General features: G+C 34.9%; 1 protein-coding gene across 4 annotated transcripts in view; it reads left to right on the top strand.

The window, feature by feature from the left end:
- LOC100001344 (uncharacterized) overlaps positions 1-11,910 on the top strand; it is a 36,732-nt gene extending 24,822 nt beyond the window's left edge. For 3 of the 4 annotated variants that reach the window (XM_087250827.1, XM_087250826.1, XM_087250828.1), the window contains exons 2-6: positions 2,968-3,197; positions 4,417-4,522; positions 7,150-7,251; positions 10,635-10,767; positions 10,889-11,910. In XM_087250827.1, coding sequence (XP_087106953.1) covers positions 3,001-3,197; positions 4,417-4,522; positions 7,150-7,251; positions 10,635-10,767; positions 10,889-11,040 — 690 coding nt within the window. In that variant the 5' untranslated portion in view covers positions 2,968-3,000 and the 3' untranslated portion in view covers positions 11,041-11,910. 4 annotated transcript variants of the gene reach the window in all.
- Positions 11,911-12,238: the final 328 nt, after the last annotated feature.

Below are 12,238 nucleotides of genomic sequence, written 5' to 3'. Positions count from 1 at the left end.
CAAATCTGTTGCATTTTCAACGGTGGGTAATTTAAATGCATCTGATTGACAATGTTTTTCTTAAGCTCAACAGCAACATGTTGATTGGTTTTAGTTCTCTAAGCTTACCACTGAGAAACGTTCAGCTAAATTGTGCTTGCCATGTAGGTTTTCTGATGATCAGGTTTTCCATTGTTTCAACATTGGATCTAGGCTGTAGTTATTATGGTGAATTCTATGTCATTACTATTACGTTACTTTCCTACAGTGTGTTCAATCTTTGAAGATTGTGGAAGGCTCCAGAGCTAAAGTTCAGATATGCTAATAATGAGTGTTTGGTTTCTAACACATGCTGTTTGTGGCAGACCGATCACTACAGACTCAGGCATCTGACCACGTCTGACCATAGTAGAGGCCATATCTGCAAACAATAATTTTAGATTGATTAGAGAAATTAGGTGATTGTAAATGTACATCATGAAAACATGACATTGAATGCATGTAAGCCTATTGTTCTTTAAAACCAAATTACTTGTAAATAGCATAATAAGGCCTCTTTAAAACTGTTTTTGGGGAACCCATTGTTTCTCTATGACATTCGTTGTGAAATCCTCCTAATTTTAAATTACAGACTTGTCCATGTGAATACAGTACATGGATTTTCACACATAGTCGTATAGCACTACATACTACATTAGAAGTTCTGTGATGGATATCAATCACTCTTCATATTGCCTTTAGAATAATGCAACTATGAAAAACAAATTGACTTTCTTTTTAAGCATTATATTTTTGATGATCTCTAATTTTAGAAGCTGTACTATCAAACTGTAACTGAATATTTCTTATTTATTGGTAATAAAATTCATGTTAGTATTAATATTCTCTATTATTATATAAATGATGTATATGTTACTTAATATAGCGTATTACCTGCATACCTTATGTAATGCATTGCATTTTTCAATTATTAGTTGAGGTAGACTTTCTAAAAATAACAGTAAATCTTATTGTAAAGTATTATTACACTCTCAGAAAAAAATGGTACAATGTTTTTTTTGTTTATGATTTATTTAACATTTTTCCACTTTACAAACATATCAAACAACCCTTACAGAAATAATAATGGAAAAATATATATATAAATACAAATAATAATAAAATAAATAAATAAATAAATAAATGAAAATAATAAAATAAAACCAAATTACACAAATAATGCGAGGCAGATGTTTACATTTATACAATAATCATCATGTTACATTTCGATTAATGTGAGATTACAAACTGATGTATTATTATTATCAAAGGCTGGGGTGATCAGTCTAGATCCAGCTGGAGAGTTTTAACATAAAAAATGGTACAATGTTGTACCAAAGAAATTACAAACCCTTGTCACTGGGGTGGTACCTTTTTATGGGACAAAATTGTACCTTAAGACAAAGAAGCAAATTTGTACCATTGCAGTTTGTACCCTTAAGGACATGATTTGTACCATGGGAATTGGGAAACCAAAATGTACCTTTAGTTTTTAAAACCTGCTGGTACAATATTGTACCTTCATCAAAGGTACAAATCTGATCGATGAAGGTACCACCACAGTGACAAGATACTTCGTACCTTAACAGTGTCAAAAATGCTTACCAAACATTTATTAAAAATGCTTTAAATGTTTAGTTTACAATACCTATAGTATATATAGTATACCAGTTGTTTTGTATTATAGAACTTAATAAGTAAGGGTATTTATAAACAAATTTCGCGAGGATCACGTGCTTATGATTGTTCACAGCTGTTCCAGCATTAGCTCATGACTAATTATCCTATCAGACGATTCCTAACTAACTATAAATAACCAGAGTTTTCTCATCTCAATATCTTCGTCTTGAAAAAAAAAAAACCCACCCAACCCTACTTTCCCTTCTTTCAAACGGGCAACACGGTGGCCAGTGATTAGCACTGTTGCCTCACAGCAAGAATGCTGGTTTAATTCCTTTCCAAACTAGGCAACATTTCTGTGTAGAGTTTTGCTCGTTCTCCCCGTTCTCGCGTGTTTTTTTCCTCAGGTCCTCTGGTTTCCTCTCACAGTTTAAAAACAAGCACCCTAAACAATTAATCCAAAATAGTTTTAGCCAAGCTCTGAGTACACCTCTTCTCAGCATTCATATCTGACACTTAGCTATAAGCAAGAGGGGGAGTCATCGAGATCTACCTGAGCTCAAACTCCCCTCTCGCCCTGCAATGAGAGGGAGCCCACGGCGCGAAGATCTTATAAGCCTAGGGCTCTCTCCCAGGACAGCCTGCCAAACAAGCTTTATCATCAATCATCAGCTAAGTGTGAACTCCTGAAATAATATTTGTTTTTTTAAACATATATTTTTAAATGATGATTCATGTTTTAATATGGAAATTATTCATAAAATCACTTTGACTTTCCAGTAAAATTTATTTTCATTGATATTGTAATAAAGAAGGAGTTGTTCAACACTTATGTACCTTTAATATGGGAACAATTGTACCCTCATTTCAGTTGTAATGTAATGTGTGTATGGCCATACACCCAAAGCTCTTCACGATCCTGAGGGGGGACTCTCCACACCAGCACCAGCGTACTGCTTGCATGATGCGACGGTAGCCACAGGACAACGGCGCCAGTGCGCTCACCACACACCAGCTATTGGTGGAGTGGCAAGACAGTACCTTAAAAGGCACAGAACAGTATCATAAGAGGTCTTTTCTGTACCATATAAGGTATATTTTACAAAGGGACAAAATTGTTCCTCAATGAACATTATTTTTACCACGTGTACCTTTTTTCTGAGAGTGTATAATGTAGGTGAAAAATAACTAATAAAACTTTTCTTCTCTCTTTTACTTGACAACTCTTTCTTGTTAATTGGTCAATGTTAAGAAAAGCAAAAAAAAAAAAAAAGTACAATTCGGTGCCGCTCATTATCATTCTCATGGATTATTATGTCTTGTCCTCAGTCTCAGGCCATCCACAACGGAGTGTCTGAGGTTATGGAGGAGGAAAGCAACTTAAAGAAACGAAAAAGTGAACAACAAGGTAACCAGGGCTCTGAGACTGGTCAAGAGGGGGTGGAGAAGGTCAAAAAGCGGCGTGGTCGCCCTCCTGCAGAAAAGCTGCCGCCCAACCCTCCCAAACTCACCAAACAGATGAACACCATTGTAGACATGGTCATCAACTACAAGGACACGTCAGTATCAAACACACAAACCGGCTTGCATTTATTACCTGACACTAAAACTGAATGATGAACTGCAACAAAAATGTTAAAGTTCATGCTGTTTCCTTTTATTCCTGAAAAGAAGAGTTCAGTTACTCAGTTAAAAGAATTTACAGTTAATTTACTCACTTTCAGGCCTGAGAAGACTTTTTTCTTTATTAGAATTTTAGCTGTACCTGTGGTTCTTGGTGATTCATATAACTCATACCAACGGTCATCTGTTTTTGAGATTGAAAATAAACAAATACAAACAAATCAATAGCCATGGCTCCTGTTGACACACTGATGTCTTGTAAAGCGAAATGATTGGTCTGTGTAGGAAACGCAATATTATGAGCTTTAATGTTGGTACGAATACAGTGCTCAGCATAACTGAGTCACCCCACTTTGAAAATGATCATTTGTATCCATTTCTCAGTGAGTATAGGCAAAGTATTTTGGTGCATTTAAACAAAGCAGATTTATTAAACAGGTATATTTATTAAATAATATTTTAATCACCAAACATAGTTAGAAATTGAAAGGTAATATAAATTAAATACAAGCAAAATATTGCAATAAAAATTAAAACTACAAAATTTATGTTTAAATTTATTTTGCTTCTCTTGATTCTTTAATTTTTTTCTATAACACATACATTTGGGTGTACTAGTTTTTGGACCATTATTGTTAGTTATTTTGTTAGATAAGCTCCAGATTTGGCTTTAGTACTGACTAATTGTTATGATCACCAGCGGCTGGTGAACTACAAACTCATCCATGAACTACAAATCTCTGCATTCCATTACACACACCAGTCACTATACTCCACTGATCACACATGCACAGCTGACTCTCGTAATTATTGATTATCCAGACTATATATACACCCTACACACAATCAGTCTGCAGTTAGTCTTTGTTGTTTCCTTGTCAAGTCACTGTGTTTTTGCCTCAGTTTAAGTTTATACTTTTGAGTTGATGCCTTGTTTATGACCTTATGACTGTTTTGACTATGATTTTGGATTGCCTTGTTTGATTCCTGATTTCTCCTATTTTTGTCCAAGATTACCTGCACGAATACACGAATAATTTTTGGGAAAACTGTCCCCCATGTCAGATCAGAGCTATTGTGTCCTGTATGCAAGATGAAATGTGTAAGGTTTTTAAAGGTTTTTTACCTTTACTTAAATACAACGTTATTCTGTAGGTTGGGCCGACAGATCAGTAAAGGCTTTGTCCAGCTGCCTTCAAGAAAAGAGGTGCCGGAGTACTACGAGCTCATCCGCAAGCCAGTGGACTTCAGGAGGATCAGGGTGAAGTGTCTGAGATCCCCTCAGCATGTTTATTCACCATCCCACAATCCCTTCTGTCTTATTTTTTTTTAAATGTCCAGTTCTGAGCCTTTGCTTCCATCACTTCATTTCCAGGAAACCATCCTTTTTTCCTGTTTTCATCTTTACTCTGACATCCATTTCAACCCAAGAAATGCATTGATTTGTTGATCACACAGGTTTGTGTGTTTTAGGTGAAAGATTTTACTTATTGATTAAATAAAAAATTTAAAACCGTTCTTGCTTAAAATGTACTGCAGGCATTTAAAGGAAAATAGTAGAGTAAGAAATATATATGTAGCTATTAAAGGGAAAGTTCACCGTAAATTGAAAATTTCCTCACCGTTTACTTACACTGAAGGTGGTTTTAAACGTTTAGGAATATTTTCTCTCTGTCATACACAAAACAAGATATTCTGAAGAATGTTGGGGGAACAGCCATAGACAAACATACTAGGAACAAAAATACTATTGAAGTCACTGGCTGCATTTTTTCTTCAATATGTATTCAGTAGGTTCTTCAGTCAGTATATCTCCCCTTGTGTTCGGCAGAAGAAAGAAGCATACAGGTCTGGAACAAGTGGAAGTGGAGTAAATGATGACAGGATTTTCATTTATAGGTCAACTATCCTTTTAATGTAACGGTTTCTTTGTTCTCTTGTTCTCTTTGTTCTGTTTTACACAAGGGATGTCAAGCTCATTTTTCGCAGGTTAAAGTCTGGTTCAGGAAAAAATGTCTCCTTTTGTAGGGCAAACTACTTTAAAACTTAGTTTGCTCCAAATTACAATCATGTTAACTAGATCATACAGACTAACTAACTAACGAACTAACAACTATATAATTCTTTTTTCAGTGTTGATCCTAGCTCACTTTGTGAAGTTTATTTATAAACTAATTTCGAGAGGATCACTTGCTTATGATTGCTTGCAGCTGGCCCCGCATTATTCAATTCATGATTCACCAATCAGAGGATTCCTAAGCCACTATAAATACCTTAATGCTGTGTCCGAAACTGCCTACTACTCAGTAGGTACAGCATTTGAATTTAAATGTACTACTCGGCCGTTAGAAAAGTACGTTCTATACAGTATAAATGTGAAAAGTATGAATGGAATTTGGATGTACTACATCCGCTATTTTGCCATGGTCACGTGACCTACCTGCGTCAGTTGTGTCGCTTCACTTCCATTCGTGAATTCTCTCGTGGGGCATTATGGGATAGCGCAGAGATCTACCTGAGCTCAAACTCCCCTCTCGCTCTGCAAATGAGGTAGAGCCTCGGGCTTGAGGATCTTATGAGCTCAGGGCTCTCTCCCGGGACAGCATGCCAAACACGCTTTATAATCAATCATCAGCTAAGTGTGAACTCTTGAAAGGGATGTATGATGTCAGCAAATAATTATGTCTCAATATTTTTTGTACATTTTTGTGAAACATACAGAAACGGGCAACATTGTGTCTAAAATGTAACTCACATAAATCTTACATATTATGTGATTTATAATTTTAATTAATTTCCAATTGTGCTTATATTCTGAAAAAAACACACTTTTGCTTGCTTTTTTTCTTTTTCGTTTGTGATATTACACATTGTTAAAAGAAAAATTATGGTATTATAGTAGATGTTAGGGTTGTCGCGATGCCATTAATAAATCCTACAATACTATACCAGCTGAAGTATAACGATACCAAGTAGTATTGCGAGACTGTAATTCATAACTCAAATTATAAAGAAAATTGTCAGAAATTCTATATTTTATGTTATAATAGGTCTGCTTGAATTTAATTCCTAACTCCCTTAAGGCCAAAATTATTTGCACCTCACTTCACTGTTAATTTTGTAGATAACTGACCAACAAAAAATACATTAAAATAAAGATACAAGTTATACCGAATTAAATTTGTTACAAAACATTTTCTCAACAAAATTAGCCTATATGAAGTGGCCAAAAATTGTTCCAATGTTTCATGTTGCTATTTTGGATTTTTCTTTTTTCAGGTAGCAATTCAAAGTAATTTAAAATTTCACTTTGTGTGTTGTTCTTTTTTTAAAGATTGTTGCAGTTGTTGTAGCTACTAAATCAAATTAACAGGAACAAAAATGAACCGATTTAGATGTGCGTTTGAATTAAAGCATTAAAAAATGTGCAATAGGCCACCATAAAATGCAAAAATTCTACACAGTTTTGCAACCTTAAAGGGCTCCACAGACCATTAAACTAAAATGGTCTATTGTTGCACAAACGTGTGAGCATTTTAGTGACTTTTCCACATGCACCGTTATCTATGGTAGATAAAACATTAATGACGATACTACCATTTACAAACCACAGTGGCACTGCCAGTATTTTGGAGCCATTGTATCGCGATACCACCATAGTACCGGTAAAGCGTGCAACCCTAGCAGATGTTACTTGTGTCTCGAACACTTGTTTCACATTCAATTAAAGATATTGTAATGATTATAGTGCATTAAAAAATGTAAATCATGTTTTTACATATTACTAAGTTATAATCATGTCTGAATCTTTCCTTTGCCTGAGAAGGGCTCTTCATATATTTGGAACCCCTGTCTTATACCAAATTTATTCTTGTGTTGTTTATGCAGGAGAGAGTGCGTAATCACAAATACAGGTGCATTGCAGACCTGGAAAAGGATATCATGCAGATGTGTCACAACGCTCAGACATTTAATCTGGAGGGATCTCAGGTGTGTCTTTTCTATCCATTAAAAGACTTTCAAAATAGTTTGTTTTCTGTGCACTTTATTAGTACCTGTACAGAGCCAATTTTTTTCACCAGATTAGAAAATCCGATAGTGTGTGTGTGTGTGTGTGTGTGTGTGTACATGTTTTTGTGACATATCAGGACACAAATCTGTATAATGACATAGGTATGACACAGGTATTACAAAAAGGAGGTGAAATATGAGGACATCGGTGACATCCTCATTTCTCAAAATGCTTATAAATCCTACAGAATGAGTTTAATCAGAGAGTAAAGCTGCACACTGTCTCCTGTGATGCTTGGGTTTAGGGGTGGGGTGGGATGAGGGCAATATAATATACAGTTTGGACAGTATAAAATGAATGGAAACCTATGTAATGTCCCCACTTTTCACAAAAACAAACATTTGTGTGTGTGTATTTTTTTTGTTGATGTTATAATTGGGGTTGTTCACTGTTTCTCTGATGTGACCTTTTATATGTTTCGATTTCCACATTCATACTTTTCCTGAATTACATGTAATCTCACAACACAGGAATTAAATTTACACCCACCTGCCACTTTATTATGTACATCTTACTTTATTATGTTACCCCCTTTGCCCTCTGCTAAGTCATTGCTGCAGAGATTCAAAATGGTGCAAGAAACATATCTCAGAGATTTTGATCTATATTGACCAGCAGTGTAATGGATCACAACCCATGGTAATGATGACAGAAGAAATTGTGGAGGCATCTAAAGGATTTCTTAGGTTATCGAAGGTGTTGTTTGTCACTACTTGTTTAGCCAGCATCAATGCATTCAGTGTAAGCTGCACAGTTAATCATTAAAAGGTCATGATCTTAATTCAAACACCCTCACGAGATAAATTATGAATGATAATGATTTGAATATGTTTATTAATCCATAGATGCACTGCATTCAGTTTTGACACGTTTAAGTTACAAAGTTACAAGAAATCAAATAACACACTGATATAAACAGGTATAAACGCTGATGTTTATGGTAAAAAATTAATTCTCAGTTTAATGCAACTGGATTCTGTTGAAAGTTGTAGCAATTACATTGTTTAACCCAGGGGTTCCCAAAATTTTTGTTATGAAGGGCCAAAAACCAAACTTGTTTGAGGCTAGTGCTGAAGGTAAATTTAGCTGCCATGGGTAATTTCCTAATTTATTTAATAATATTTAAAAATAAGTAAAAAACTATTTTTTTTTTACATTTTACTATGAACTTATTACAGTAAAAACAATCTCAATTTCATTTATAACAAAATGGAGTTACTGTATACTAGTTTTGCCTTGATATGCTCACCAATGTCTTCTGCATAGACTTCTATCCGTCGAGTAACTGAATTTACATTTTTTAAAAATCAGAATTATTTACACATTTACTTAAAGCATTTAATTTCTGTTTGCTTTTTTTGTAGCTCAGCAATAAAACAAACAAACCAAAAATGTTATGTCAAATGTAAAGGATGATCTCTTTCAAAGGCATTCTCCCCAACCCTATCCATCCTTTTCACCCTCTTCTCAGGTGGGATGGTGGGCCAAATCAAAGGTTATAATGGGCCAACTTTGGACCCCACTCCTAACCCTGCCTGTCACCAGATACTGTTGAGAATATGTCACTGAATAGTTCTTCAAAAATAAAACTTGTTTGTAGATCTAGTAATAAAAGAAAAATGAAGATTCATGAGTGAATTATTAAATAATTAATTGAAAATAAAACTAAAAATAAATATGATGTGTTGTACAAGATTATAATATTAGATGTATACATTAACATTATCAGCAACAGTCTTGAAGATTTTACTTTTTTTTTTAGCTTATTTAAAATTTTCTTAAAATTACAGGATCTGTTTGTTAAAAACAAAAGTTTCTTGCACTAATGTTTTTGTAATAAATAAAAAAAATTAATTATACTTTCTCTCTGTCTTTTTTTTTTATCTGAAAAATGGTCCGATCTGTGACTCAAACCATAGTGTGATCTGAACTGTGAGATTTGTGATCTGCTACACCACTCATATTGACATGACGGCATCACACAGTTGCTGCAGATTTGTCTGCTGAAATCCATGATGTGAATGTCCTGCTCCAGCTCTGTTAGACTGAGATCTGGTGACTGTGGAGGTCATTTTAGTTTAGTGAATTCATGCTCATGTTTCAGTTGAGATTATTTGAGTTTTGGGACAAGAGGTTAACAAGTGGTTATTAGAGTTACAATTGTCTTTGAAAAGGCATTTTCACCCTCAGAACGGTCGCTCACTATATATTTACTTTAGTTCAAGACTATTCTCTAGAGATGGCTGTGGAAACAAATTCCAGTAGTTTTGACATCCTCAGGCCAGCTCAGAAGAAATTCATATACACAGAGGATGACAAATCATTCTCTGTGTATATGACTTTCTTCTTTCAGACAAACACAGCCAGTGTAGTTTTAAATTTTATCCTGACTCTTTCTTGCTGGTGTTGTGTAGTGTAGTGTTTTTTTTCAAGCTTCCAAAAGAGCATAAATCCATCATAAATCTCATCCATACGCGCTTATGAATGCATGCTGTAGACAACTTTTTAGCTGATCTCTGATTTAGCATTTGACTCATGACATAATATGCATTCGTAGTTAAAGCGTTAACTAGAGGGTCAGACAGAACCTGCTGACAGTTTTAGGGTAAATTAGGTTTGAATTTTAGTAGATCTTCTTGAGCATGTATCTGTGCTTATGTGTTATCTTTCTGACATCTGATTGGCTGATTAGATCTTGCCATTGATGAGCTGTACCCAATAAAGTGGCTAGTGAGTGTTAATGCAAATAGGTTAGATTTCATTCATTCATTTTCCTTCGGCTTAGTCCTTTTATTCATCAGGGAATGCCTGATAAATAAACACAGCGGAATGAACCGCCAACTTATCCAGCATATGTTTTACACAGCGGATGCCCTTCCAGCTAAAACACACCACTGGGAAACATCCATACAGACTCATTCACACACATACACTACGGCCAGTTTAGTTTATTCAATTGACCTATAGAGCAAGTCTTTGGACTGTGAAGAAAACCTGTAGTACCCAGTGAAAATCTACACGAATATGGGGAGAACATGCCTCCACACTCCACACAGAAATGCCAACTGAAACTCAAACCAGCGACCTTCTTGCTGTGAGACGACAGTGCTAATTATTACTGAGCCACTGTGGCGTCTAGATTAGGTTTTTATTTTAGATTTTTGTTTACTTATTTTTATTGACTCAGTTCATGGATGATAAATGAATCAGAACATTTTTTGTAAGTCAAAAAGCTATCTGTATTGGCGAATATAAAACTATGTATGTGTAAAGATGTAATTAATGTGTTTCTGTGTCTCAGATCTTCGAGGACTCCATTGTTTTGAAGTCTGTTTTCGAGAGTGCCAGACAACGAATAGTGGAACTGAGTGAGGAAGACAATGACGCTGTTGGAAGCAGTGAAGCTGATGGTAGCCACCATTTAGATATTGAGGGTAAGTCAAAATGCACATGGAAAAGTGGAAATTCAGTATCGAAATCAAAATATTAAAGATAGTGTCTTTATGAGTATTAAAGTAAGGTGTTGTATGAAAATTTTATTTTTTTATCTCAAAGCTCCTGTTTCAGAGACAACAAATCCCAGGCTGGATGAAAAAAAGGAGAAAAATCAAACTGCTCCTAGTAATTCTAGTTCAAAAGAGGTGGCGCACAGTGATGAAGACATTGGTAAAGATTGTGGAAATACCACAAGAGGACTATTCAACTAGCCTCATATACTGAGCATTGTCATTTTAAGAACATTGTATGGCCATTTCAGTCCAATTTCCTTGATGTTTGGCTCAAGGTTTTGCTCCGAATGTGATCTCTCATAAAAATTGTTGCTTAAAACACCTTTATAATACCTTTGTATTTAAAAAAAAACAACAAGAACATTGTTAATGCAGTGCTTCTTCTGCAGTGATGCATCTGAAACTGACTTCAATGTTTTCATGTATTTATAATATGTAAATATATCATAAACCCCAAATTATTATAAAAACACAGTGAAAAGAGTCTACAAATTCAGACTTCCTGAACATTTTCTCACTTTTTTTCCTTATGGATGGAAAATTTATGGCATATTATGATATCGTATGATCATTTAAATGGATACATTCAATCTTTTAAGATGGGATAAGCTGTGCTAAATTTGCAGGCTCTTATGTCTCTGTTTCAGAGAATTTTTAATCGGTGGTTTTTGTGACTATAAGAACTTTGTCATCCCCCTATTTGTATGTTTCCCTTTTCTTCATTAACCAACAACATCTTTTAAAAAAAGGCAGTGGTTTTTTTTATCAAGCAGCTCTGTATTTGTTTTTTTTTTATGTTTTAGTTATCACAGAACTGGAACAGGCTGTAATAGAGGAGCTTTGGGTATGATGGCAATGTATTCTTGGGTGACGGATTAGATTCTGCCCTCAAAGAGAGGCACCTATTGATGATGCTGTGTGTGCAGCTCATGATGGACAGTGGTGGTGTAGCGTCCTTCTGGACAGATTGACAGGATACAATAAAAATGTACAGGGTTTGTGTGATGTGGAGGTAGAGCAAAGTTTGAGACATCATCTTACAAAAATAAACATTTTTATGAAATCACAGCAGTTTCAGATGGATCAGTTTCTTTATTTATGTTGTGTGTGGAATTAAATGCAGATTTCAGAGTCATGTTGGGATACAATTGCCTCTTTAAAGCTAAATTGAAAAGCTTTAAATTATAATCATGGGTACCGTTAGCAATTGGTTCCTGCCATGTGGCATTCTCAAAGGTTTTTTTTTTTTTTACAGGTGTTTAGCTCTCGAAACTTTACACTGATTCATGAATTATACTTTGTCAAGTCGCCTCGAAGTTAAATAGTTGTTTATATATATAAGCAATATCACGATTAGCAGGGCAATATAGCAGTTTATCGGCACTGGTGGGAGACA

This window comes from Danio rerio, chromosome 5 (genome assembly GCF_052040795.2).
Source record: "Danio rerio strain M-AB ecotype USA chromosome 5, GRCz13ab, whole genome shotgun sequence".
Taxonomy (NCBI): Eukaryota; Metazoa; Chordata; class Actinopteri; order Cypriniformes; family Danionidae; genus Danio; species Danio rerio.
The sequence above is the reverse complement of the archived record's forward strand: the minus strand, read 5'-3'. Positions and strand labels throughout refer to the sequence as shown.